The sequence below is a fragment of the Vipera ursinii genome, assembly GCF_947247035.1.
Source record: "Vipera ursinii genome assembly, chromosome: 17".
Taxonomy (NCBI): domain Eukaryota; kingdom Metazoa; phylum Chordata; class Lepidosauria; order Squamata; family Viperidae; genus Vipera; species Vipera ursinii.
This window is the reverse complement of record NC_139530.1, coordinates 337,553-364,507: the sequence shown is the minus strand read 5'-3', so window position 1 is coordinate 364,507 and position 26,955 is coordinate 337,553. Positions and strand designations below refer to the sequence as shown.

General features: G+C 51.4%; 3 protein-coding genes across 5 annotated transcripts in view; 2 read left to right on the top strand and 1 right to left on the bottom strand.

Annotated features, from left to right (window-relative positions):
* Window positions 1-760, top strand: part of LOC310647920 (basic phospholipase A2 homolog) — a 30,592-nt gene extending 29,832 nt beyond the window's left edge. Inside the window, exons 5-6 of the mRNA XM_083375517.1 lie at window positions 152-258; window positions 377-760. Coding sequence (XP_083231643.1) covers window positions 152-258; window positions 377-543 — 274 coding nt within the window. The 3' untranslated portion in view covers window positions 544-760. The remainder of the gene's footprint in view (window positions 1-151; window positions 259-376) is intronic.
* A 114-nt stretch (window positions 761-874) lies between these two features.
* Window positions 875-26,955, top strand: part of MUL1 (mitochondrial E3 ubiquitin protein ligase 1) — a 39,653-nt gene continuing 13,572 nt past the window's right edge. Inside the window, exons 1-4 of one of the 3 annotated variants that reach the window (XM_083375473.1) lie at window positions 875-2,115; window positions 2,505-2,642; window positions 3,197-3,284; window positions 6,266-6,423. In XM_083375473.1, the coding sequence (XP_083231599.1) occupies window positions 2,523-2,642; window positions 3,197-3,284; window positions 6,266-6,423 (366 nt within the window). In that variant the 5' untranslated portion in view covers window positions 875-2,115; window positions 2,505-2,522. The other 2 variants (XM_083375476.1, XM_083375475.1) reach the window with 2 other exon arrangements.
* On the bottom strand, window positions 6,418-25,673 carry VWA5B1 (von Willebrand factor A domain containing 5B1). The gene is made up of 21 exons (XM_083375522.1): window positions 25,274-25,673; window positions 24,946-25,092; window positions 24,365-24,587; window positions 23,459-23,604; window positions 22,093-22,224; window positions 21,773-21,897; window positions 21,186-21,362; window positions 20,720-20,830; window positions 20,100-20,302; window positions 19,633-19,747; window positions 17,481-17,666; window positions 17,085-17,274; window positions 16,711-16,904; window positions 14,968-15,184; window positions 14,170-14,499; window positions 13,564-13,701; window positions 13,109-13,228; window positions 12,699-12,773; window positions 12,089-12,149; window positions 11,623-11,746; window positions 6,418-10,705 (listed from the first exon to the last, which is right to left on the bottom strand). Exons 1-21 carry the CDS (start codon window positions 25,410-25,412, stop codon window positions 10,019-10,021), a joined length of 3,840 nt encoding a protein of 1,279 aa, XP_083231648.1. The 5' UTR covers window positions 25,413-25,673; the 3' UTR covers window positions 6,418-10,018.

The window sequence follows — 26,955 nt, the reverse complement described above, 5'->3', positions numbered from 1 at the left end:
TTTAAAACACTAGGAAGGAAAAAGACTTTAAAAGAGTTTCTGTGCAGGAAGAAAACTTTTTGTGTCATTGTGTCTTTTTTATTTCTATTTCTCTCTCTCTCTCTCTCTCTCCCTCCCTCCCCAAAATCTGGCTTTTGCCCCCCTGGTCCAGGTGTTGCTATGACCTCGACTGCTGCTATGAAAATTTGCACCACCAAGGTTGTCACCCGTTCATTGACCACTACAGATACCTGATTATCAACAACAGCATCCTCTGCAGTGAGTTCTCCCAGGTTTTGTGGCATTTACACCAACAAATCTAAAACAATTTTGCAGGGGGGAAAAGAAGGGAAGGCTCTGAGCCCCTTGTGCTGATTCTCTCTTCTCCGGCCCGCAGAGTACAACAACAGATCAGTGTGTGCCACCTTGGCATGCGAATGTGACAAGCATGCCAGTTTGTGCTTCAAAAGGGAAGCGCCAACCTACAACCGCAAATTGCGACATTATCCCAGTGTTTTGTGCAAAGAGTCAACTCCCAAGTGTTTTCCTGGGCCCGGGTTTTGACGGGGGGGGGGGCTCTGAGCAACCTGCAGCTGCCAGATGGACGGCATTCAGCCTGGCCAGCGTGGCCGCACCCCTCCAGGAGCCTGGGGTGTGTGTGTAAATAGAGACCTGTGCTTGGGTTCTCCCAAACCTCAGTCAAGGACTGGAAGCCCCCCCCCTCTCTCTCTCTCTCTGTGTGTGTTATGAGCGTGTATAATAAACTTTTTTTTCTTTTAAATTGTTCATGTGTCATGAGGAGCCTTCTAAGCTGAGTAAGAGAAAACTTGGGCAGAAATTTAGAGTGTGGGAACAAACAGTATGATGGATACTGCCAAGTCTGAAAAAAGTGGTTTAACTCAAATTGCATTATTTAAGAAGCTGAGACTGAGCAAAGCTATACTTTGAAGGTGTGTGTGTGTGTGTGTGTGTCTGTGTGTCCTAAATTTACATGAAGGAGAAGATCACCTGGTGGCCTCCCATCCCAATGCTAATGACTTTCTGCCCTAGTTAACTGGCCCCCTTGGGGCTTCCCTGCAAGGCTCAGGAACCGCTGCCCTCCTCGACCACTGCCTTCCCCCATCCAGCGCCCTCCTCCTGGACTTCAGTTCCCATAGTCCCCTGTCTGCATGGCAACAGAGTGGGATGATGGGAATTGGAGTCCCCTACACCGGGGAACATTAGGGAAGGGTGCTTTTCTCATGGACTTTTGTGCTGAGTTGTTCAGCGGAGCTTTCTGCGGCTGCTGGAGGTCCTGGATGCGAAACACACGGGTAGGCCTTCATTTTGCCCTCCTCCACCTTGGATTTCAATCTGCAGTGAAATGGAGATTTAAGGGTGAGGGTTGAAGATGCAAAAGGCCACAGGTGCAACTGTGGGTGAGATCAAAAAAAAAAGTATGCCAGTCCTGCAAGGTAGGCCAGGAAGGCAGTAGCCCCATCTAGAGGAGAGGATAGGCCACCGTTGGCTTGCAATGCAAAGGAGGATGAAGCCCCTGCCGGTTAACTCCAGGCCCCCATGTTCTCCTTAAAAACCTCAGAAAGACGAAAGTTACAACAGCATTGCAAGGTAGGCGGCAAAAAGAGTTTTAAAAGAAGCTTCTTCAGAGAAAGCAGGGTCACCTCTACACTTTTCCAAAGTCTACGGGCCCGCAGTAACCATATCTGATCTCAGACGTCCCACTTTCGGGTCCTTCTAGCCCCGTGTTTACATTCTCTATGGCAAAAGCCTTTATGGGCGCTCCTTTGACGTCATCAAGCGCCGCTCCATCCCGGAAGTGGCCTGGCGGAGCGCACGGACCCAGGTAATCGGCTTTCCCCGCGGATTGCTATGGAAACGGGGGAGCTCCCTCAGCGGGCCGTTGAGCCTCTTCTGGGGCGCCCCGAAAGAGGTGGGCGGGGAGGTGGCGGGACCCCTCGGGCGTTATCCTGCGGAACTCCCTGCCGTTGGAGCGGGCCCAAAGTCACACAGCCGGGTTTCATTGCTATGGCGGGACTAGAACTCACCGCCTCCTGGTGATTGGCCCAAAGTCTGCCAGGCGGCTCCTGTAGGTGGTTGCATCCGAGCTGCTGACTAAGGAAGATTGGACAAGACGAGGTAATGACTTACAGTCACAACGGACCCCTCCATTTCTGTTGTTAAGCGAGACATTTGTCGAGTGACTTTTGCCCCATTTAACGACCTTTCTTGCCATAGTTGTTAAGTGAACCACTGCAGTTTTTAAGCTTTTAACATGATTGTTGAGTGGCTTCCCCCATGACTTTGCTTTTTAGAAGGTTGCAAAAGGGGACATTGTGTCCGTCATAAATACGAGCCAGTTGCCAAGCATCTGAATCTTGGTTACGTGACCCCGGGGATACTGCCACGGTCATAAGTGTGAAAGACGGTCCTGAGTTTTTCAGTGCCGTTATAACTTTGAGGACTAGCTGTATACGGACTGTTTGATGAGCGTGGAAAGCAGAGCTGACCTGTCTCTCTTTTCCTAGGACAGGGAAGCTGCAGCCATGGACTCTGCCAGCCATCCTTCAAGAGGTGAGGTTGTCCTGATGGCAACCAGTTCGGCTGTTACCACCATCCTCTATGCCGTCTACAGACATAAGTCAAAAGTTGCAGACAGTCTGAAGGTGAGTGGCTATTTGGATCCTGGCTTAAGATGCCTTTTTGAGATCCCTGTGCTTGCCTGCCCTGCTGGCTTGACTCCCACTTTTCAGAGCAGCTACAGGAAGTGTTTATTAGGAGATTTATAGGTAGGTTAACACTGCACATTCGGCAGTCTTCAAAATATCAAGTCATCCAAGAGAAAAACAAAGTCATCTGAAGGTTTTTTAACATGTGGAGGCGAGCCCAGAAAAGGCACTCGGCAAACCACAATCTGTGCCGGCATTCATTTGAAGCTGTGATCACACAAGTGTAGATTGAAAGCAAGCCCGCATCTACCACGGTACTTATTTTGTTCGTGCTCAGAAGTTGTCTTGCCCAATGCAGCGAGGTGGATGTCTCTAAAGAGGAGAGGCGGCCTTCTCATTTTGACATAACCTCTGATATTTATAATTTCACTAGCAGTTACTTTTCTTCTGCCCCTGAATTTGGGGATGTCTGAAAACCTAGGTACTCACTCTGCTGTGGTTCAGAGGCTGCTGTTGTGACGTGTGTTTTTCTCCTTCCTTCCTTCCTCTAGGGTGCTAAAAAAGTCACTCTGGACCAGGATTTAAAGGGTCTGTTGATGGAAGCCCCCGGGAAGTGCGTCCCCTACGCGGTGATAGAAGGTACGCCCTTCCTGTGGGGTTTATCAAGTGTAATCGGGTATTTCCACTTTTTAGAGTAGGCTCCTATTCTGCACCATCTTTCATGAGGGTCCCCACTGTAAGCGTTCTCCAAACGGGTCTACAGATGCTTGACCACCGGCAAGGTTGCTGGGCATTCGCCCTCCTGGGTGCCCTCCTTCAGATGGCTGGGGGGGGAGGCTTCAACTTTGGTGACCTCAATATCCCTGGAAGCTGCTCCACCCCTCTGGAGGGCTGTTGGACTGCTCTAAATGACTGGCCTGCGGTCCATCCATCCCCCCGTCTCCTTGCTGGCTTTTGCACACTGAACGTCTCCCTCCTTCCGGTTATTGATCACTGCCCGGGTCTCTCCTGCCCAATCAGGTATGGTGCGCTCGGTCAAGGAAAGCCTCAACAGCCAATTTGTGGACAGCTGCAAGGGGGTGGTCCAGAGGCTGACCCTTCAGGAGCACAAGATGGTGTGGAACCGGACCACCCACTTCTGGTAAGTCCACTCACGCCTCCTTTTGGAAATAGGAACTTGCTAACGGGCGAGTAGTTGGATGAGTACCACAACATTATTTATTTATTTATTTATTTGATTTGTATACAGCCCTTCTCCCTAAGGACTCAGGGCGGTGAACAGTGACATAAATAACAGAATGCACAAATACAGAGATTGAAAACAGATTAAACCCTAATTTTGCCCAAATGCAGAAGATAGTTATCTTAAAACAATAATTAAAACAGAACCCGTCGTGTGATTGTTGTAGCCAATATAAAAGGAGAGAAGGGAGAGAGAAAAAAAGACACTCCACAAATTGTGCAGAGATGGTGTTTTTGATCCTGGATAAAACTTCCCCAGGAACAACTACGAAAAAATCATCCACCAGAGGACAAACACGGTCCCTTTCGATCTGGTGCCCCTGGGGAGTGAGGGGCCCCCCGATGTGGCCGTGAGGGTCCTAAAGCCCCTGACCGCTACAGAGCTCAGCCTGGAGACGGTCTACGAGAGATTCCACCCCTCGGTGCAGTCCTTCACCGACGCCATCGGCCACTACATCAGCGGAGAGCGGCCCAAAGGCATCAAGGAGACCGAGGAGATGCTGACCGTCGGGGCGGCCCTCACCGGCGTTGGCGAGCTGGTCCTGGACAACAGCAACATCAAGCTGCTGCCCCCCAAGCAGGGCCTGCACTACTACCTCAGCAGCCTGGGCTTTGAGACGCTGCTGCAGCGGCAGGAGTCGAGCGTCCGGTTCTGGAAGGTCCTGACGACCCTTTGCGGGCTGGCCAGCTGCGCCCTCCTCCTCTTTGTTCTGCGCAAACAGTACCGGCGGCAGCGGGAGAAGCGGCGGATGCGTCGGATGTTGGAGGGCCTCGCTGCCAGAGGGGACGCCGCCAGCACCTGCGTGGTCTGCCTCAGCAACAGCCGCGCCTGCGTTTTCCTTGAGTGTGGCCATGTGTGTTCCTGTCGGAAGTGTTACGAGGCCCTGCCCAGCCCCCCCCACTGCCCCATCTGCAGGCAGCTGATTGCCAGGATGGTGCCTTTGTACAACAGCTGAGGGGTGATTCTCTCCCTCCCTCCCTCTCCTTTAGGAACTGTTTTGAACATTGTGTAAAATGGGGAGTGGGTTTCACGAGCAGGTGGGGGCTTAGCTCTAGCTGTTAGCACAGACCAACAAAGTGCCAGCTGTGGCTTTGGTAAAAATGCCAAAATGAAGGTTCTTCTCCTCTTATTTGTGCTCGTAAATAAATCCTCTTTAGATGTTGCCTGTTGGAGAACTCCCGGGATCATGTTTCTAGAGCTGTGTGGGGTTCACACTTTTTTGATTTATTAACGCTTTGGCCCTGAATGTTATTTTTACTCCCATTTCCCTGCTGACTCAGTTCCCAGAATAAAATGGGGCTGCACTGCTCTTGTTTCAAGGGCAACTTTGGCTGTTTTTGCCTCGAAAGGATCATACGAGTGTCAGGAAAGAGATGGAAATATTTTTCACCCCCAGTTTTTAAGGAGGCGGGAACCGCTGCCGTGTGGGAAATTCCCGGATAGCCAGGCAAGGCTTCCTTGGAGTTTCAAACCTTGAGAGAACAGGTCATCCCGGAACAGAATATCTTTCCAACGGCTTAAACACCTAACTTGGGTAGCCCAAGCACAGAATCACACACAGAGGCATGTGCACACACAACAGGCACCCCAGGAGGCAGAAAAGAAGGAAAATAAATGTGGTTTAATGCTCTGATTGTGCCTCCCGCCACCTCAACGTTTCACCCTTTTTGCAAAAATAAAAACTTAATTTGTTTGCAGTTTCTGAACGGGCCGGTTGTCTCCTGTGTAGGAACGGAGGTGGAGCCTGAGATTTTCTGTTTTTTGATCAGAGGCCCGCTTCTCCTCTCCTCTGGGGACTGTTAGGGGCCAGCCTCGTTCTTGTGGTCTCTGCTGCCTCGGCGTGCCAGTTTCCCTTGGGGCAGGCACCTTGGCACAGCAAAGCAAAAATTAAGATGATCCAAGGCCCGGAGACTAAAACGTGCGAAGAACGGCTATGGGACTTGGGCTTGGCTAGTCTAAAGAAAAGAAGAAATAGGGGAGACATGATAGCAGTGCTCCAGTATCTGAGGGGCTGCCACAAGGCAGACGGGGTCAACTTACTCTCCACAGCCCCGAGGGCAGGACAAGAAACAACGGATGGAAACTAATCAAGGAGAAAACCTGGAATTAAGGAGAAACTTCCCGACAGTGAGGACAATTAACCAGTGGAACTCCTTGCCACCAGAAATTGTGGGTGCTCCATCACTGGAGATTTTCAAAAAGAGACTAGACATTCACCTGTCTGAGACGGTATAGGTTCTCCTGTTTGAGCAGGGGGCTGGACTAGAAGACCTCCAAGGTCCCTTCCAGCTCTGTTATTCTGCTTATAGAAAGTTCTGAAGGTGGGCAAAATGTTGCTCTTTCCAAGCTCTTCATTCTTTCTTCTCTTTCCCCACAGTCTCTCTTGGTCTGATTAAAAGGCCTTTGGGGAAGACCTGGTCTGTTGTTGTGTCCACAGCCAACCAGGGCTTGTTTTGCTCCAGTTTCAGCCGGTGTGCAGCTCTTGTGAAAGCCAAAGAAAGGAGCCAGGAAGTTACCCAGATGGGTTCAAAACAGGTCAGTGTGATGTCTTGCAAAGTGGGGTCTCTTAAGCATGTTCCTTGCACAGTATGAACGTACACACACGCACACAAAGCACACGGAAAACAAAGATAAACAGGTTAATTATTCACAAGTGCTCTCTCCAGACTGATTTTTCTCACTCATATGTAGCGAAGCCTGAAATATATACATAAATATTCATATATTTTCATAAGCAACTCCCCCTGCCCAAGTAGGACATGTTAAATCAGGTCAGCATTTTACTGTGAAATAGTTACGAAACCAGGAGGCAGGGGAAGAGAGAGGGGTTATTATTTGCAAAATGTGTGAGTAACCATTCAAGATCTAGGCAGTCTAAATCAAGATTTGTGTGCATAAAGCTGCAGTATGCTTAAGCGCAGTTTGCTAAATAAACACCACAAGCCTTGGTTTGTTTATTTAGCAAAAGTATATTTATTAAATTTATGTGCCATTTATCTCGCTGTCAAGCAATTCTGGGCAGCTTGCAAAGTCATCCGTCTTACGTAAATTGACTCTGGACGGTGCACAACATTTAAATAAAATGTTTTAAAATGAACCTTATTAAAAAAATATTAAAACCTAGGTCTCGTGCCTAGATTAATTTCATTCCAGCTACATGCAGGTTAGGGTGTTTTCTCTGGGTCAGCTCTTCACTAGCTGCCCCCACTTTCGGCTCTGGATTTCTTTTCCTTTCTACTTGGGCTCTCCGACCCGTCCCCCCCCCTTTCGCTTTAAAGCGCAGGCAAAGACGGAGGGTGCCGTGTAGACATCCATCAAATTGATTGAAGGGCCGAGGCAGATGGAAAGTAAAAAAAAAAGCATGAACGGGGGAATTTTAATAACGCCGGCAATGATTACAGCAGGGAAGGGCCTCTGTGGATCTGATGGGGGTGGGAGGAAAAGAGGCTGTGGGTGAAAAAATTACGATAAAGAAATGCACGGACGCCTTTTCCCTTCTGGCAGCAGGAAACGCTCAGGGAGGAAAGTAAAATTTTAAAAATTGCGAAGATTCGTTTAACGACCACGGCAAAAATGGTTGGGAAATCAGGTCGGTCGCAGGCGACCCATTTTACGACCATCATGATTGTACAGGTGGTCCTCAGCTTACAACTATAATTGAGTCCAAAATTTATGTTGCTAAACAAGACGTTTGTTAAGTGAGTTTTGCCCCCATTTTAGGACCTTCCTTGCCACTGTTGTTAAGTGAACTGCTGCAGCTGGTTAAATTAGTAATACGGTTGTTAAGTGAATCTGGCTTCTTCTCCATTGACTTTGCTGGTCAGAAGGTCACAAAAAGGGATCACGTGGCCCCCTGGGACGCTGCAACCGTCACAAGTATGAGTCAGTTGCCAATCGTCTTAATTTTGATCACGTAACCAAAAGGCGGTGTCGCGATGGTCGTAAGAGTATAAAACGGTCGTAAGTCACTTTTTTCAGTGCTGTTGTAACTTTGAAGGGTCACTAAATGAGCTGTGGAGTTCCTTGAAACCACAGACCGTTGGGGCTGTTCTTGTGCTCTTGGTGCGAAGGTTAACCACGCAAGGCTCCTCCTCTCTCACACGGAGGCACACCCAGCGCTCTGATGCTTTGGGTTGTTTTCTTTCTTTGGGTGCCGTGGTTTCTGCCTCCGCTGGTGGTTTCTTTTAAACAGGCAGCTGTGCATCAGTTGCCCACCGCCCGTTCCACTAACCATCTGCGGCCTCGCTGTCACATCGGCTGCTTCTGCTTTGGGGGGCTGCTGAAGCCCACTGCCCGCCCCGCCTGCCCTGAAGCAGGAGCGTTGGCGGTTCGCCCCCCCCACCCCCGTCCTCCAACTCGGCTGTCGGGTGGACCAGAGCGGGCTGCCTGGGTGTCGGTGTGCGCAGGAGAGTTGCGCTGGGTAACTGGATCGTGGTTAGGATTGCCGAATGTTTTCTAATGTTGGTAAGGAATGCCGACGACGTGTAAATTTAGGACAAGTTTCTAGCTCTTAGTGTTGGCAGAAGAGAAGGTTTTCTAAGGGAAGCGGAAGATGAGCGTCTGCGGCAGAACAGAACCAAACTGGAGCCTAGCAGTGCCCCCTGGTGGCTGCACCAGCAATGGGGGGGCAGAGGGAGACCCACTCTGGCGCCTGCAAGTAAATGCATCCTGAACCCCTTGTTTTGTGGGGTGAAAAGGAAACCCACAACAAGGTGATTCAGGTGAGACACAAGCAGGAGCTGCAGCACTAAAAAAGACTAAATAATTTTGAAAGAACCTTGGAGGTCTTCTAGACCAACCCTCTGCCGGCAGGAGACCCAGCCTAGACCATTCTGGACAAATGGCTGCCCAGACTCACCCCCCTTTCAGTGCTTTTTCTTGGGAGTATTTGGGGGCTTAACAAACCCACACACACACACTTTTTCAACAGTTCTCGGTTTATTAAGTCACTGAAGCAGCCACAAATGGGGGGGAAAATAGTTAACTTAAGAAAGCAGCAAAGAGACAAAAAAAAGTGAGCCTGGAGAAAACCCTCGCTGCTAACCTGGTTAGGATGTTAGGCAGGGCGAGGGGTCCTTCCTTCACCTCTGCTGTTGCCCTCCTTCCGATGCCCACACGGTGCCCGACTGAAACTGGCGATCAAAACTTCGACGGAGGAGCTTCTCTAGCCATTGGTTGTGGGGTTTTTTTTTTCCCCTTTTCAATCTTGCAGAAGAAAAAGTGTGGCGGAGAAAAGAGCCGTAATAATGTTGAATGTGGCAAGCAGATGCAGCATCCCAGAATAAGAGAATAGCGGAGTTGGAAGGGGCCTCCGAGGTCTTCTAGTCCAACCCCCTGCTCAAGCAGGAGACCCTCGGCCATCCCGGACAAACGGCAGTCTGGTCTCTTCTTGAAAACCTCCTCGGCCTCTGCAGGCGGGTTCTTCCACTGCTTCATACCTTTCACAACCAACAGATTTGTCCTTATTCTGAGTAGGGATCTTAGGATATAGGAGACAGAATACCGGAGTTGGAAGGGACCTTGCAGGTCCTCCAGTCCGCCCACTGCTCGACACAAAGGTAGGTGTTGCCTGCCCCCCTAGCCTTTTTAGGCCCCACCTCGCCACTTGGGCCCCCAGACTCAGCTGCCTTCCCCGTGGATCGTCTCCTGTCCCAACGCCGGGACCCTCCTGGCTTTGGAGAAACCTCTTCCTGAACACCTGGAGTCCGGCCTGGAGGGGTCCAGAGGGCGGACGGGCTACTCTTCTGGTGATCTTCCTCCCAGTGAAGCACAGCCACAATCCCCACCTCAGGGAACACAACCACTGCAGGGGCTTTGCATGCTCAGAAGCACAATACAAAATGAGGCAGGAGGTCCAGACTTGAACAGCAGGACCAGAGAAAGACTGGGGGACGAGGCTGGCATCGGGGATCCCTCCTGGGCCACCTACTCCTACCTTCCCCGGCCAGGGTCCTCTGGATGTGTCAGATGCCAGCTCCATGCGACGCAGCTGGAGGAAGATGGGAGATGGAGTCCACTGGGATCCAGAGGCGCCCCTGGCACCGAACGGATGGCCACTGGCATGGCTGGAACCGGATGGAGCTGGGGCCCAGGCTGACCTCAGGCCTTCTTACCTCTGCTCACCCTTTTCCTAGACATCCTTCGGGTTGTAGCACAACAAGTTGAACTGCAGATTTTCGTTCCAGTGCCGGAGCAGCACAAACAGCTCTTGAGCAGCTGTTTTGAGGGCCAGCAGGTTTCGCCCTTCTGGGATGTCCTGCTCACCGAGCCACCGGCTGGCCTTGGCGGCCACCAGCTCCCACTCAATGAAGTAGGAGGCTGAGCTGTGCTCCAGCCACGCCAAGGCCACCGCCGTGGCCCAGAGCATCCCCTCTGGATCGGCCTGCTGCTGGAGGCCAATGTTTAACAGCCACGCCTGGAGTTCGGAGGTTTCCCTCTCTGAGCCTCGGCCACCGTCGGGTGGGGACGTGCCGCTCTCTGGGGTAGAGAAGCTCTGGATGGTGATGGAGGGAGGGGACAGGCTGCCCTTGGCCTGGGGGACTCGGGAAAAGCTTTCTGCCGGGCCTCCAGAAGGATGTCCCTGCAGGGCAGCCTTCTTCTCAGCCTCTTCGTGGAGATGTCTCTCTGGAACATCAGCCACACTTGTGCCCTTGGCTTCTCCTGGACCTTCCACTTTCCTGGAGCTGGGGGAAGGGCTGAGGTCCATGCGGTGGCAAGCAAATGGTGAGGTCCACCTGAGCTTCTCCAGGGGGATGTTGATGGCCTCAGAGAAGGCTTTGTTCAAGAGGAAGGAGCCACAGGCCAGCTGGAGAGACACCTGAGGAGAAAGGTGTAGGAGAGAACCTCAGTGAAAGTGTTCTTTCATCTCAGATGTTATTTATTTTTATTTATTTATTTAATAATATTTCTATACCGCCCTTCTCCCAAAGTTATGAACTTCTCACAAGCTGAGAAGTGGTTCCTCAAGTCCAGTTCCATGTTAGTAGCCAGGTTTTCCTCAGCAAGCCCAGCTAGAAGATCTCAAAGCATTCATCTCTTGCTCTGGTTCTCTCCCCACGCCCAGCAGGAACATCAGAATCGGGGACATGGGGAAGCTATTTTTGGAGACACATCTGAGATTTGGAGAAGTGGCATGGATTTTCTTCTGAAAGGACTCTCCTGGTGACCAAGGCCAGCCCCCAACAGCAGAAGCTCAAAGGCCAGTTACGTTGCTCAGTCCCCAAACGTAGACCTGATGGAGAACCAGGTTTCTGAAAACTAGGATGGAAGTTTGGCTAAAAACACACAACCCAGCATTGGCCATCAGTCTTTGGACAAGACAGCAGTGAAGTGATCCGTCTGCAGGGCATTTTTGCATGCATTAAGACAGGCAGTCTCCAAACTTGGCAACTTTAAGGCTTGTGGACTTCAATTCCTAGATTTCCGCAGCCAGCCAGCCAGCATTCTGGCTGTTGAAGTCCAGAAATCTTAAAGTGGCCAAGTTTGGAGATCCCTGCATTAAGGTGTGAACTGCTGTATCCAGTTTGAACCTGGTTTGTAGCCTGTTTTGCTTCAGACCCGGTTCCTGGGAATGCAACAGAAATAAATTTACGTGCATTTCTGCCTCCCACCTTCCTGTTTAGTTCAAGAGACAGAGAGTTTGGGAGAAAGGAAGATCTCTTTCAACTTCCTCAAAACTAAATTTCTCAGACAGCCCCACGTCCCCCCCCACACACACACACTCAGCCTGCTCACCAGTGGCAGATAATCCACATTCTCATTGTCATTTTCCAAACTGAGCTCGTTGCTCTTTGTGGGAGATTTTCCCATGAAACCCCGGGCAGCCTTGGTCAGCAGCCTGGTTTTGTTAAACGTCAGCCTAGGTGAGGGAGAAACCAAACCAGAAAATAAACAATTACACAGCGAGTCCCATTTCTCCCCTGTGGTTTTTCTACTCTTTTTTCTTTTTTAACCAAAACGTCCCTCATTCTAACCAAACAAAACTCAAATATGGGAAATGTAATCTTTAGACAATTGAAAGAGGGTATAAACCCTGCTTGTTGCTAGGACACTAGTAACAATACCAAATTTTAAGAAGAATTCCTGACAGTTTTTCTGAAAGTTCACATAGTATTTTCCCTTGATGTTATATAGAGTTTGCAGACAGTGAGTAAGGAGCAACCACTTTCAGAGAGAGTTGGGGGCAAAAAGCAGATTTTACCTGGCGCCAAAGAAGTTTTCGATGGACTTTTGAGAGGAAACAGATGGGCTGCGTAGTGACCCTGTAAAGACAGAGGTGAATGCTAGCCATGATGTAGGGTATGAATTAGAGTAGGGGTCTCCAAACTAGGCAACTTTAAGAGGTGTGGACTTCAATTCACAGAATTCCTCAGTCAACCACGCCAGCAGAGCAATCCTGGGAGTTGAAGTCCAAAAGTCTTAAAGCTGCCGAGTTTGGAGACCCCGAATTAGACCCATCTGGACTCTGCTTTGAGTGTCACCCCCTCTTTGACAGACCCCTGAGCAGCTGTATCTTCTCTGACAACCTCAGTTTTCCCCATCTGTAAAAGGGCAAAGGAGCAAGCAAGTTATGCAAACGCTAATCTGCCCAGCTTCAAATGGGCCAATGAATTTAAATAAAAAGATAATTTAAATTTTAAAAATTTTTAAATGAATTTGAAGTAAAAGAATTTGTTTCATGTACGGCTGGGGACCAACCGTCCTGAAGCACCTCGCTGTGGTCACTTAGAGTTAATTGCAAAGTTCCGGTGCATAATTCTTTTTTAAATTTATAGACTGGGGGAATAAATGCTTTTTTTTTTCTCACCTACCGTCTGGAAAACTGTGGCGATCCCCTCCAGAGGAAGGAAGTGAGCCAGAAGGAGAGAATATGTTCTCTTCTGCATCTGGAATGGGGAAAAAGTGGCCCCAAATCAGAAGACTTCTGGTGCTTTCTGAGCGGAAACCTTTGTTCAGATAGGTAAATTTTGGTCCACAGCATAACTCTGAATAAAATTGGTCAGCTGGAAAAGGAGCTACACCCTAATGTTTTGCCCCTTTTTCTCCTTCCGATCTCCGTTCCTTTCCCTCCCAAGCTAAGGAATTAAGCCAAGGGCCACGCAGAATTGACCCCTTTCCCCTGGAACCGTCCCCCCGTATTTTGAACCCCAACATCTAGGGTGAACGTCAGAGAGGAGCGTTCAAGACCAGGGTGAAAAAAGTACTCCAGCCACGCTCTTACTTGCGTTGTGCGGCCCACCGTCTACTCCGTCATGAATCCGCCCCGAGCTAGCCGAGAGTCTTCGGTGCCGTCGGCTCTCGAACCTGGAGCCCGGTTGGCTGGACGACTTCATTGGGAGACCTCGACAAAAGACAGGGACAGGTCCATCTCAAAAGGCCTCAGAGGACCAAGGACTTGCTTTAATTCAAGGAAATGTTTTGTACCGATAAACAGGGGTCTCCTTCAAGGGACACCAATCTGGCACAAGAAGAAAAAACTCGGTCCTCGACTAAGGTCCAGAATTTCCAGGTGGTTCTTAAGTGAGTCGCACCCTATTTTGCAATCTTTTCTGGGCCATGCTGACTGGGGAATTCTGGGAGTTGAAGTCCACACAGCTTAAAGTGCCCAGGGTGGAGAGACACTACCTGGGTTTTCTAAGGCCAAGGCAGCATCTTCACAAGAGCCGTGAGCCTCACCTGTACGGGGATATTTAACAAGGCTTGGCAAATAGCTGTTGCTGCTCAGGTCCACTGGCACAAACACTGTGAATTTGCTGATCACGTTGCAAGATTTGCTGGCATGCACAGCGTTGGCTTGGTACCGCTGCCCGGACCCTGTAGAAGGACCAAAAACAGCAGTAAAAATGGCATATTAGGGTTAGGGTTCAGGATATTTGCCCATCTTTCTGTCTCCCGTCGCTTCTGCTGCTCAAAATGTTCTGCAAACACCAGGTGGAAAATGCATGTTTTTATCATTTTTCCATCTATCGTGGCTGGGAAACGTAGGACCCCAGACCCATTTACAAACTGGAGTGTCCTGCTTTGCGTTAAACAACCAGGCATGAATTTAAGAGCAGTGAGGAATTCGCTCTGCAGATGTCGGAGACCCATTTAATCTTGTTCCAATTCTGGGCGAGAAAGAAATCTGCCTTTTCCCCAGGAAAATAACCTAATCCGTCAGAAAAGAAGTACTTAGGGAAATTCTAAGACCTCATTCAGAAAGTCTCCCCAGAGAAAGAGGCAGCTGAAAAACCAGCGATCGATCGATCAATCAGAATTTAATCCAGAGGTGCCCAAACATACCGTGCTCAATCTCAAATTCCCTCTCGGCCAGCTGCTCAAAGTCCTGGACGATGGACTTGGCGGCCAGCTGGTGGAAAGTCTCATTCCAGATGTCTCCTCCTCCTCCTCCCTGGCCCTTGTCTTCTCTGCTTTGGAAGAGGCCACTGAGGTCGAAGGTTATCTCCCACTTGACCGGTTCCCCGCTCTGGAGCCCCTTCACCAGGGCCTTGCAGAGCGACCTTCGAGAGCCCCTCCGGCCACCACCGTCCCAGGAACCCGGTTCCGGATCAGGAAGGTCCCAGGCGGAGGTGGACTCTGTTTCAAAGTGGAAGGAGGGATGCTGGGCAGACTCTGCGAGAGAAACACGTCAGAGAGAGGACGATGCGCGGTGGGGATCCATGAGCCACCTGGGGTGATCTGACCTGCTTTCTGGGCAGGGGGTCCTTGCCCCACTCCGGAGAGCCTTACAAGCGGAAGCAAGACATTCCCTAAGCCCAGTACCAGGTGTCTCTGCTCCTTTGCCGCCCCTCCAAAAATTCTCTCCTCTCCTCTGCAAGAAATCTTGGAGGCAGCTTTGTAGAATGAGAATTTGGAAGAAACCTGCAGGGTTTCTGCATGCAACGCGAAGAACGGCCCGGTTTGTTAGAGGCTCACTTTGCAAAGGGCTCCATTCTCCACATTTGTGTGTGTGTGAATGTGTACATTCCCAAAGCTACCCAATGGAGGGAGAGTCCTTGTTGGGTCATCCGGGGTCTACAAGCTCACATCCAAGCTCAGAGAGCATCTTAAGAGTCAATGCAAGCCATCATTGCAGCTTACCCAGTTCTCCAGGGCTTCGGCTTTCCGAAAACGTGAACCCTGGAAGGGAGTTGGTGTCATGGGACCCCAGGCCTGTCCCCACGGCTGCCCTCGTGGGGTCCCAGCGCAGCTGTCGCAGGTCCTGGAGCAGAGACGGCCGCTGTGCACCCACTCCTCGGATCTTGATTGCTGGGGGGCAGCTGGCTGCAAGAGGCTGACCGGAGGAAGACACTTGAAGCTGGAGGGGGGAGATGCAAAGGACCATACTGCCCCCCTGACACAGACACACACACACAGACACACACAGACATGTAACTCGGTAAATGTGTTCCTGAGATACAGCAATAAAAATCAGTGCCTGCCTTGTACAGGTAGCCTTAACGTACAAAAGTTCGTTTAGTGACAAAGTTCGGAGTTCCAAGGGCACTGGAAAAATGGACTTACGATTGTTTTTCCACACTTAAAGACTGTTGTTGGTCACAAGATCAAAAACTAGTTTTGCGTCCCCTCCAGATTCTACCGATTCATTTGTCGAGGGCAGGAAGTTGCAGCCACCTTTGACAGGCATTGATTGACGCTTCGCAGGAAGTAAAAAAATTGATGGGCCTCAGCCAGGGAGAGCAAGCCAGACACGGAAGCCAGGAAAAGAGGTTTTCACTCAAGCAAATGTTTTAATTACTGCACGGAGGGAGGGAAATGGGAGATTCCCTGATCCAGTTGCCTGGTAACCACAAGCAGAACTGGGGGACAGTTTTGGGGGGGGTTCGTTTTACGTGTGTGCTCAAAGCTCCACAGGTGGAAGTTGGAGAGAGGAGCTGCCTCTGGAGGGTTGGAAAGAGGCAGCTCTTGTGCCTCGGTTTCCTTTGCAGAATGCAATAGGACGGCAGGGACTTTGTGCCGCGATCACGTGGGATTTACAAGCAACTTTAATTTCCTTGAGGGTCTCTTTGTGGGTGTAATTGGCCACACAAAACCTGGCCAGCAGGAAAGCAGCAATTTAATTAAGTGATCGCCCTAAATCGGAGGCACGGGAGCCCATTAAGTCTCCTGCCAGTCTCCACCGGATGGGGCTCCACAGCTCCGTGTGTTTGTTTTGAGGCTTTTGCACAAAACCCAGTGAACTCCACCTTGGGTTGCTATAGAAACCTTTGCTCTGACAGACCCGTCCTGCTCTCTGGAACCAGCAGAGGCAGCTGGATTTGCAGGGGGGGGGGGGCAGTGCCGCCTGCCAATCTGAGAGATAACATTGATCCCTGTCATGCTGGCACATCTAAGGCTGCGCAGAAATGGAACTGTTCTTCCTTTGCAGATGTCTCTTTTCCTGCCCAGTTTTGCTGGGGAATTGCTTCCTCTCACATTTCCCTCGGGGGTTCAATTTGCTGGGAGGGGCCAGGAGGGGCTGCTTGGTTTCTTCTGCTGCTCTCTGGGTCTCTGTCTGCAGCCTTCCAAGTCCTACTAAATTCCCTGAGGCTGTTTTCCCGTTTGGGAAAGACGGGGATGGTTGTCTGTCCAAACACACCACACGTCAGGCTCAGCCTACAGCCACCCTGTTGCTGCCTCGGTGCAAGGACACTTCCCCCTGAAGAAGGATTGCACCAGCGTTCGTGCATCCACAGGAAGAATAGCAGAATAACCTGAGATCAAAGATTCTCCAAAGTTAGGAAGGTTTTAAGCCCGTGACTCTCGTGGGAATGGACGCCCTGCAAGTCCGCTGAATTTCACCGTTTCAAAGCCTTGGATGGAAGCAGCAGCGAAGATGCTCACCTGAAGCTCCCCCTGCCAGGGCGGGGCGTCTGCAGTGATCTGGCTGAGGTCCTGCAGGTGGGCTTTCCGGAGGGGATTCGCCCTTGGGGCAGAGCCGGAGTCGCTGGCCGTGGGGAGCTTCTGGGGAGGCTCCCAGTCGGCAATCTGGTTGGTGCTGTAGGCCCTTCGCTGGGACGTCATTATGGGGTCTAAGCCTGAGGAAACACAAAGCCTCCGTTTATGCGACTAAACAACAGATTATCCACATTCTTATCTTCCCAGAAGTTCAATGTTCTCCGGTTTACTAAAAAAAAAATCAGCAAAGCAATGGAATAAACTGGTAAAAATATTGGCAACGCCGACAATTCTAGAATACGACCACCGTCCGAGCCCACCTGAATCTATGTCCGATTCGCTTCCCATCTCTCCGCTGCTCCTCTCCGAAGGAAATCCACTTTCAGGGTCCTTGGTGACCTCCCAGTTCTCCAGCCCTCCTCCTCCTCCTCCTCCTTCTTCTTGTGAATGGAAGAAAACAGAGCTTCCTGACTCTTGCGAATGCAGCACGCTGTAACGGCGTCTCTTGTCCTGGGGAGAGAAGGTCAAGTGGGCAACGCATTCGTGGCTCCCAGGCTGGTGGTTCAGTGGTAGAGCAGCAAACCCTTTGGGAAGCTGACCGAGTCCGTGGAAAGCATGGTAGGACAACTCTTTACGTTCCAGATCAAGGGGTTAAGGACAGATGATCAAGCATGGACCTTACGACGAGCGGAAGTCAATCGGCTGTGGCCACTCACCAGCCGGGGGTTAGAGACGTACGGGGATGTGTCGCACACAACGCTGTAGGCCACCAGACGGTCTCCTGGGAAAAGGCAGCTGGCGTGGATGGGCGAAATCAGGACTTCTGTCGTTTCGGGAAACACCCAATCTACGGAGACATCGCTTACCACCGGTGCCAGGGCCTTCTTCAGAGACCTGATCATCTAAAACCCAAAGAAATTTTCAGATCAGACAGTGGTCAGCTAGACCGGTGCCCTTAAACGCAGAGTCCTGATCATAGTAACCCGCAATCCAAGGAGCCACAGTTTTGACCGTTCTGCAGGGAAGACCACTTTATGAGGCCTCGCTAAGACCACACTTGGAACGTGGCATCCAGTTGTGGTCTCCACAATATAAAAAAGACACTGAGACTCTGGAAAGAGTGCAGAGAGGAGCAAGGAAGACAATTAGGGGACTGGAGGGTAAAACATCTGAAGAACGGTTGCAGGAATTGGGGGGTTCTGACAGATTATAGGGGTCCCACCTCTTCTCCAAAGCCCCTGAAGGCAGGAGAAGAAGCAACGGATGGAAGCTAATCAAGGAGAAAAGCAACCTGGAACTAAGGAGAAACTTCCAGACAGTGGAACGGCCGGCCTCCAGAAATAGCAGGCGCTCCAATGCTGGAGGTTTCCAAGAAGAGTCCGGACATCCATTTGTCCAGCCTGGTACAGGGTCTCCTACTTGAGCAGGGGGTTGGTCTAGAAGACCTCCAATGTCCCTTCCAACGCTGTTATTCTGTTATATTACTTTTATTATAATGACACAGGAACAGAATTTTGCAAGGCTGGCTGCACTCTCCCCTCCTTTATTATCTTCCTGACAACGAGGGAAGGGTTACGTCTGAGACACCGAGGACAATTAAATGCTTTCATATGTTTCTGACGGCTTTGTGGCAGGTCTCCGAACACGGGCTCTTCTTAAAAAGAGGCGTTTTCTGATTCCGACCTTCCTGCTTTTGCAGTTCTGAGCCATTGCAGTCCTCCGGCTATAAATTTCACCCTCCCTTCCCCAGCAGTGATGTTTCTGACAAAACCAGTAAGCACCTTCTGCGCAAGTCAAGTAGCTGGCATTTTCTGACCTTCAAACAGGCCGAGAGGTCAACTGGTGCCATCTCTCTCTCTGATGATGCCCGTCTTTGATCTCAAAGATTCAGGAGCCGAGAAAGAATCCTATATCGTTATTGGTGGGGGGGGGGGTCCTTTTATTCGCAGAAGGGGAGATGGAAATGCTCCGTGTTTGCAGCAAGAGGGACTCTGGAAGACTGGGCTCAGCCTAGATGCATCTTTGACAGTCCTCGGAGTGGCTAGATTTTTATCTGGCCAGCTTTTCAGCTCGCATTGATGGATCGAAGTAATCTACTGTGGAATATTCCCAGGAGCTTACTCGGTTTTCTTTCTTAGCCCAGCCATCTCATGGGGCTCTTGTCGTGGGGATGAAAAGGAGGAAAAATCCCTCTCGTTTGCCGCCTTGGGGCCATCGAGATAAGACAGGTTATAAAATAAAGGAATAAATAGAAATGTATTTGCCTTCTATTTGGAGGACATGCCCACTGCCTCTTCTCTGCGACAGCCTTTCGAACATGGAAAGAGGCTGCTCAGGTTTTCAGTCCAGGAAAGGTGGCAGCAGTTTGTTTTTGCACAAATGTCCAGGCTTGAGCTGACCAGGCCGGCCTCCCTCGAGATCCTCCCGAGGCGGGGTGGAGGCCAGGGAAGGAATTCAAGGGAGAGGCAGGCCTGACCCTCGTGAGGTGCCTCTTTAGAGGCAGGTCTCTTGGAACAATCTCTGGGAGCAAAAGGCCGGATTCTTGGAAATTTTCCTTCTCCCATAAATGCGGCTGGAGGGAAGGTAATGATAGATCCTCCCTTCTCCCTCCCCTCTTTTTGCTCCTCATCCCCTCGTTCCCTTCTCCTCCCCTCCCTCCCTCCCTCTTTCTTTCTTTCTTTCTTTCTTTCTTTCTTTCTTTCTTTCTTTCTTTCTTTCTTTCTTTCTTTCTTTCTTTCTTATTCTTTCCTTTCGCATTCTTGGAGTTAAAAATGAAATGACACCGAAGGGGAATGTTTTTTTAAAATGCAGTGGGGATTTTTTTTTTCCTGCATGGCCTGAACTGCAACGGTCCGAGCGCAGCCCCACCTTTGGCTGCAGCCGCTCCCCTTCGGCCAGGAACTCGGCACTCCCTTTGGTCACGGCGGCCAGGCCCTTCAGCAGCCTCCGGCAGGCGTTTCTGCCAATGCCAAAAGTGTAGCACCTGCAGCCAGAAGAGGAGAGGGCCTGGTAGGCAAGGAGAGCCACGCTGCGGCCCCCAGGGATTAAGGGAGGCGGGGGGGGGTCACTTATCAGCGATGCCACCGTGGAAAAACCAGGCTTATTTTCTCTGCAAACTTCGCCCAGAGGCTCAGCAAAACGGCTTTGTTGCCTTGATGGGCTGTCGAGTCCGCCCTGTTCTCTTCTGGCCAGCGTTCTGAGAAGGGCTTGGCCCCGGCTGCCTTCTTGCATTTGGGGTGTGTGTGTGTGAGGGAGAGACAACCCCCCCTCAAGAACTGGCTTCAGGCCCTCAGCCAGATCTGCCCCTCGGACGGCCTGAGGCTCCCCTGGCGCACCTGGTGGAGAAGGCGTGGCTGCGCAGGAGGGCCAGGATTTTGCCGGTGTCCCCCACCGCCCCGTCCGTCAGCAGGAAGAGCAGGCGGGGGTGCCCCCGCTGGGTGGGCTGCCGGAGGGCCCACTTCAGGGGTGACAGGAGGTTGGTGCCGCCCATGTCCGCCCGGATCTTCTTGATGCTCTCGCAGGCCCCCTCCAGGTTCTCCTGCGGAAGAAGCAGAGGCGGGGCTCTGGACATGCCGAGGAAGGGGTGTCGGGCCCACTAGATGACATCTGGGCAAGACCCCCCCCCGCAATGGGTGAGGATGAGGGAGGTGCTCAGTTGTGGCCGTAAGCCGAGGACTACCGCCATTTCAAAAGGGAGCAGACTCATCCCCAGAATTAGCTCTCACGTACCGGCTGAGGCTCTCTTCACACAGCAGGCTGGGCCTGATCCCCAAATTAACCCCATTTCGAGGTGTTTCCTCCACACTGAAGCATCAACTGACCGAGATGCCTCCCTTCCCGCTTTGGCTAACCAGCTGAGGTTAGAAGGAACCAATGATGCGAACACAACCCCCACATCTACACAGGCGTTACAAGACCAGCCTCCAGGATGGACCCCAGAAACGCCTCCCTGCACCTCCGAGTAGGCCTGGCTGGCAGGGAAGACGGCCTTGAAGGTGGATCCGAAGCCGATGACGTTGAAGAGACAGCCTGGCATCAGGCTCTTGAGGATGACCAGCAGCGCATCCTGCAAAAGCCACAGAGACGTGACCTCAGGGGTCCTGATGAGCACACGAGGGATCTGAGGTTTTCATGCTCCAGGAAATGGAGGACCTTCTCCTCCTCCTCACTGCAACCCCCCTCCCTTCTAGCCCTGAGGATGTTCCCTAGTTTGGTCGTGAAACGTCTGCAAGGAAACCACCCAGCTCAGAGAGCACCAAGGACCTCACAATCTTTTTCCTCCTCCTCCTCCTCCCACAGCCATTGGCATCGGTGACTTTTAAAACCGGATTAATGAATGGTGAGTCACCGCAGGACTTTGGCGCAGGCAGCTGCGAAGCTCAGGGAAGGCAGACCTGGAAAGGAAGAGGGGCAACCTGTACCTTCACCCGAGCAATGTTTGGGCCAGCCATAGTTCTGCTTCGGTCCACCAGAAATATGAATTCTCCGTGGGTCTTCCGGAGGCTTGGCTGCACCGCTTTCAGATCCGGGCAGAAGTTCAGCATGATCACTGGATGGTGAGGGATGTCCTTGTGAAGCCTCTTGCGGATAATTTCGGTCTGAAAGGGCGGAGGAAGAGAATTTAAAAGGCATTTTGTACCTCCTCTGTCTCCCCACCCATCTGAAGAGAGTCACGGGAGGGGAAACTTTCCGTGGGGCTGGCTAGAGGACGGGGACAAAGACGGATGGACAGGGGAGCCGGAGGGCAGCGACAGGGGACAGCTGGGCAGAACCGGACCTCTGCAAACAGGTTGGACACAGAGACCTTCCGGGCTGAGCAGATTTAAAGCAAAAATTGAAATTATAAACAGCCGCTCACAGTGCTCACAGACCAGAATTCAACACTGAGAATCCTCAACTTCAAGCAGGGGTTGAAGAGCTGCGAAGCTCTGGCAGAATCTGGGGGGGGGGCTTAAAGGAAAAGAAAATGGGGCTGTGTGTCTTTGCCCCCAATGTTCCCCCCGCTCACCTTTTTCTGGGCGCTGGGGTCCTTCTTGGTGCCTTTGATGAAGTCGCTCCGCCCCCTCAGGTGCTGCTCGTACTGGGCAGGGGCCATGTCCCCCTCCTCCATCAGGACGTGGGGCATGTGGGGCTCTGGGAAACGGGGGTGGGGGCAGGATAATCAAAGGAGGGACATGGAGACCTCCCTGGAATTCTGCAGCTTTGACCCACCGATTCCCTTGTAGGGCAACATGAAGTGTGACATGTTTCTGTTCTTCCCCATCAAGGGAAGGCCCCCCAATCACCCGCCCCCTCCAGGCTACGCAACCAAAGAGGTCTCCCACCTACCACTCGGGTGGATCAGGACCTCCACCGGACGGTCGAAGGTGTGTCTGTTGGCCAGGGTGATGGTGATGCTCTTGGCTGACTTGGCTGAAGGGTCGGCGTCCGCTCGGATCTCGTGCGTTGGGCTTTCCACTCCTGTGGACAAGAAAGTCCAGCTGCCCGGTGAAAAATCCCCATTGGGACGGCGGGGCTTCTGTCTGATTCTGACTCCCTCCCAGAATGATGAGTCAGCCAGAAGGCCTCTGTCCAGGCGAAGGGAGGCCTGACTAGAGCTGCTGCCTCTAATGTGCCACTTAAGGAAAACGCCTCCTTTGTCCCCTTGAGAGCAAACTCTGGAAACTTCCCCGGAGATTATCATATTGCATCTCTTTGCGAGGCTTCGAGGGTATTTTTAATTATTCTGATTGCTTTGATTCATGCGGCAGCACGGGTTTGAAGGCCGGCCCTGCCCTCGTTTCCTCGCTCAGCCTTTGAGTGGAAATTTTCAAATTAAATTCCCATCCTGGCTGTTGTGACTCAGCAACGGAGAGCCTCTTCGCGCATTTTGCCCCACGGCTCACCCAGATTTCCTTAGTTATTTAGCTGAATTTGTATCTACAGACCGTCCTGGACTTACAACCAATATTGAGCCCAGAACATCTATTGCTAAGTGAAGTAAATTTTGCCTCATTTTAGGACCTTTCTTGCCACAGTTGTAAAGTGGATCACAATCACCTCCGTTCATTCCGCCGGGACCTGAAGACCTGGCTCTTCGAGCTCTCTGGCCCAGGCTGAGAATTTTAATTTTAATTTTAATTGGGGGCTTTTACTTTTTCAGGGACTGTTGTAATTTTTTTTAATTGTTTTTAACTTTTGTATTTCTTGTTTTAATTACCCTGTAAACCACCCTGAGTCCTTCGGGAAAGGGCAGTATACAAATCTAATTAATTCATTCATTCATTAATTAATTAATTAAATGTTGAAATAGTAGCATGGCTGTGAAGTGAACCTGGCTTCCCCCTTGACTTTGCTGGTCAGAAATGGGACACCCCGGGACGCTGTGACCATCGTAAATGTGAATCAGTTGCCAAGCGTCTGAATTGTGATCACGTGACCTTTTTTCCTGGGCCCTTGTAACTTTGGACGGTCGCTAAACCAACTGGCGTAAGCCAAGGACTGCCTGCGTGAGGTCTGGCAATATCAGCACCTTGGACAGCTCTCCCTGAATCCTTCCGAGGGGGATCTGCAGATCTTAACTCTGAGGGCAGAGTTGACCCCAGGGTCAAAGGGTCAACCAGGGTCAAAGATCTGGGAGTCCAGGAGACGTTTTTCCTGCCTCTCATCCCCACCTCCTTGGCTAACTGCCCTTCCTTTTGATCTCCCAGCTGACCTGCCAATAAACACGGCCCTCGGATCTCCAGGGAGAAGCTGAATTCGTATTCCACAGGGTTGGTGGTCTCGTTTTCCAGGAGATGCGCCAGGCAAAATTTCCCTGCTTGGTCTGGAGACAGCGTCCCACTGGAGTGCCTCTCCCTGCTGAGGAGAAGGCCAGAATATGTCTATATAGGCAGGAGGAGGAGGAGGAGGAGGAGGAGGAGGAGGAGAACTGTGGGGTCCTCGGTGCTCTCTGAGATGGGTGGTTTCCTTGCAGACGTTTCATGACCCAACTAGGGAACTTTATCAGTGCTAGAAGGGAGTGGAGACTTCTATATAAACAGCAAACCCCACTAACCTCTTACCACTGATGATGTTCCCTAGTTGGGTTATGAGATGTCTGCAAGAAAACCAGAAAGCGCTCAGAGGGCACCAAGGGCCCCCCAATCAAAGCGCGCTTTGGAGCAAGGCACAAACCTAGGTAAAGCAGGACATTCAACTCTTCCAAGATGCTCTTCTTTAAAGGTTGGTATCCTAATTCCTTGGCATTTTTTTTCTATTCTGCTGCTGATGCATTAAGAATGTTCTCTGCTTTGTTTCATTACTACAAGAAAAGCCTGGAATTTGGGATTTCTTTGTCTGTCTTTTTATTTAACACCTGCCTTCCCCATTATGAAAGGCCCCCATAAGTGGTTTTATGAACTGCTGCTTATCCAAGATAATTTTCCCATTTTCAGGGTATCATTAGATTTTGCTAGGAAAAGGTCATCTGCGACTGTAACCTGACTCAAAAATGTCTTTTTTCCCTTGGGTTTTCTCCGTGTCTTTTTCCTGTCTTAACCCAAGAGACTAACACCAGTGAGGTTATCTGGACTCAGATTTTTCCTTGCTGCAACGTCAACGCAGAACAGGGGCTGCTTACAATGGAAGGGGTTGTCCAGAGAAGCCGGTGGTCAAATTGGTGGCTTTCTGGGACACTCTGGGGGCACAGACAGCCGGAAGGAGGACCCTGACGGCCCCCGTTGGGAGGGTCTGAAGCTCAGAGGAAGTGCTGATGCAGATGGACACGTCCACTTGGGGAGGAACGATGCCCACGTTGGCCACAAAGACGATCCTCTCCAGGTCTTCATCCAGAACTATATGGCCTACAGGAAAGGAAGTTCAGAGGACCAAGATCTGCTTAGCGAGCCTTCTCTACATTTCATTGAAGGCTTTCAAGGAGGCGTTCAAGATCTCTCTTTCTAAGGCAGGGGTCTTCAAACTGGGCAGCTTTAAGATTTGTGGACTTCAACTCCCAGAATTCCCCAGCCAGCAGCCGGGAATTGAAGTTGCCAGGTTTGGAGACCCTTGTTCTGAGGGAACAGTTTTGTCTTATCTCAGAAACATGAACGTTGAAATGCAAAAGAGCAATGAGTGATGGAGGGTTATTTAACTTTCTGCACCCAACCAGGGCGGTGGGCACGATGGCCACCTTGCCCCCTCCCCTGGCCACCTCCCGCTCACCCTCCTCATCCGGAGCTCTTCCGTCCCCAAAGCAGCTCTCCTCAGTCCTCGCCTTGTCTTTGATCTGCACCGTCAACACCCGCTCGGAAACCACAGCTTCGAAGCCCACCACCGTTGTGTTTTCGTCCAGGGGGTAGACAAACAAGCCTGGGAAGGGAAGGCGGTTGGTCAGCCAGTGGACCTGCCTACAGTTGGAACAAAACCTGCCCAAGTCGTAAGTCGAGAACTACCCGCAACTCTTCTGAACCTGGGACAGTTTGCCTGCCCTTCTCGTCCCTTCGTAATTCAGAAAGAAGAAGGAGACTCAGAGAGAGCCGGTCACTCCTACCTTCGAAAGGGCGATTCTCGGAGTTGTGGTAGGACAGGCAGGCAGTCATTCCAAAGGCGTAGCCACTGACGCAGGAGGTGACCTCCGAGGCAGCCAGAGGGAGGACGGTGCTGGTCGTCCGGTTGATCAACCCCGGCATCCTGGCAGCCGTCTCAGGATCAGAGCAGAAAGGAACCAGGGACTCACTTTCTCTCCTCTGAAATAGGACCTAAGATGGCCGTAGGCATCCGACCGCCAGCCCACGTGGGGCCAGTTGGTGGCCACAGAAAGAGTCAGCGATGGAAAATCGGAGGCTGCCGGACCTTTGGGGTACTGGGTGATTCCCAGGCAAAGCAGCTCTCCGGGCCCCAATGATTCCGCTCTGCAGTTCTCACTTTAAAAAAAAAAAGTTGGTTTCGGAGATCTCCTGGGGCTGTTTTGCTATTGGATCCGGGACATTTTACCAATGGGTCAGAATAGGCTTTTCTAGGGATCAAATCCCTCGTCTGGCTATTGGTAATATTTCCCCTCCTCCTCCTCCTCCTCCTCCTCCTCCTCCTCCTCCTCCTCCTCCTCCTCCTCCTCCTCCGCTGTCTAATGATGGGAATGTGCCGCAACACAACTCTTGATGTGGGGGGGGCTGCAACAGGGGAGGGGGCTGAGTTAGATCCAGCTGCAGAGGGGCTCTCCTGGGATAGAAAGCAGAGCTGGGATGGCCGTGATGGGACCCTCCTGGAGAAGCTGGGTTTCTGCATCACCTGCCTCCAGTTCTCTGGCACCGGCTGCTTTCATGCTCCGGATCCGTAAACAGACCCAGGAATGCTTGTTGCTCCAGATGGATCACAACAGCCACCTCAGCCCCGTGGTTGGCCAAGGACAGCTCTTGACAGATGTGCCCAGGGATCATCCCACTTGCTCTGTGTTCGATTTACTTTTGGTGGGGACGAGTGATTCATTGCCAAAGAGTGTCGCTCTCTCGCAGGGTAATAAATCGAGGGTTTAGTCTTCCCAGTTGGAAGGAAGGGGGGGGGGTCAGAGACAGGTTCTGCGTCAGCGGGAAGGAAGGGGGAGAGAAAGCGAAGGCCTCACGAGTTTGCACACATTCCCACGGTGTGCCAAACAGAATCCACCTCCAAGTGAATAGTTCCTTGTCTTCTAGGATCTCCTCTTGCCCTTCAGAGGCTGAGGGGCCAAACTCGCTAAAGCCTCTTTCAAATTGGGCTGTTTCTCCACACGTCTCTCTGGGGTGACCCTCGGTTGGGGCTGACCTCCATGTTTGGGGTAGAGAAACAGACGAGGGCTGGGCTACTTTTTTTTTTTTGTCCCTGCCTGGGAAAGTGGACAAGTCATCATTTAATCTGGAAGAGTTTAAGAAAATTGAAGCAATGGCTGGCAGGGAAGACGGCCTTGAAGGTGGATCCGAAGCCACCTTCAAGGAGTGAGGAGCTAAATAAAGCCTCCCCTTTCAGGGATCGTCTACCACCAAAAGCATAAACTGAATAAAGAGCAATTCCTGGGACCTTGTTGGAAGCAAGCAGGTGGCTCTCTTGGTCTCAGATCTCGCCAACCGTCCTCCCTCAGAAGAGCCCTCCTCTCTTGGCTAAACCCTGGAAGGAAGGGAGGGAAGGAAGGCCCACCGAAAAACAATCAGCCGGTCCAGTCCTGCTTGCTGAGTCTGTATTACTGGGCTTATTAATTCAGAT

Bases quoted from the DNA above. Each gene is read 5' to 3' on its own strand.
- VWA5B1 (XM_083375522.1), bottom strand. From the start codon at position 25,412: ATGCCGGGGTTGATCAACCGGACGACCAGCACCGTCCTCCCTCTGGCT. The intron at 24,588-24,945 runs GTGAGCGGGAGG...CCTTTCCTGTAG, and splicing joins AAGAGCTCCGGATGAGGAGG to GCCATATAGTTCTGGATGAA. The intron at 12,150-12,698 runs GTAGGTGAGAAA...CTGTCTTTACAG, and splicing joins TCGCCACAGTTTTCCAGACG to GGTCACTACGCAGCCCATCT.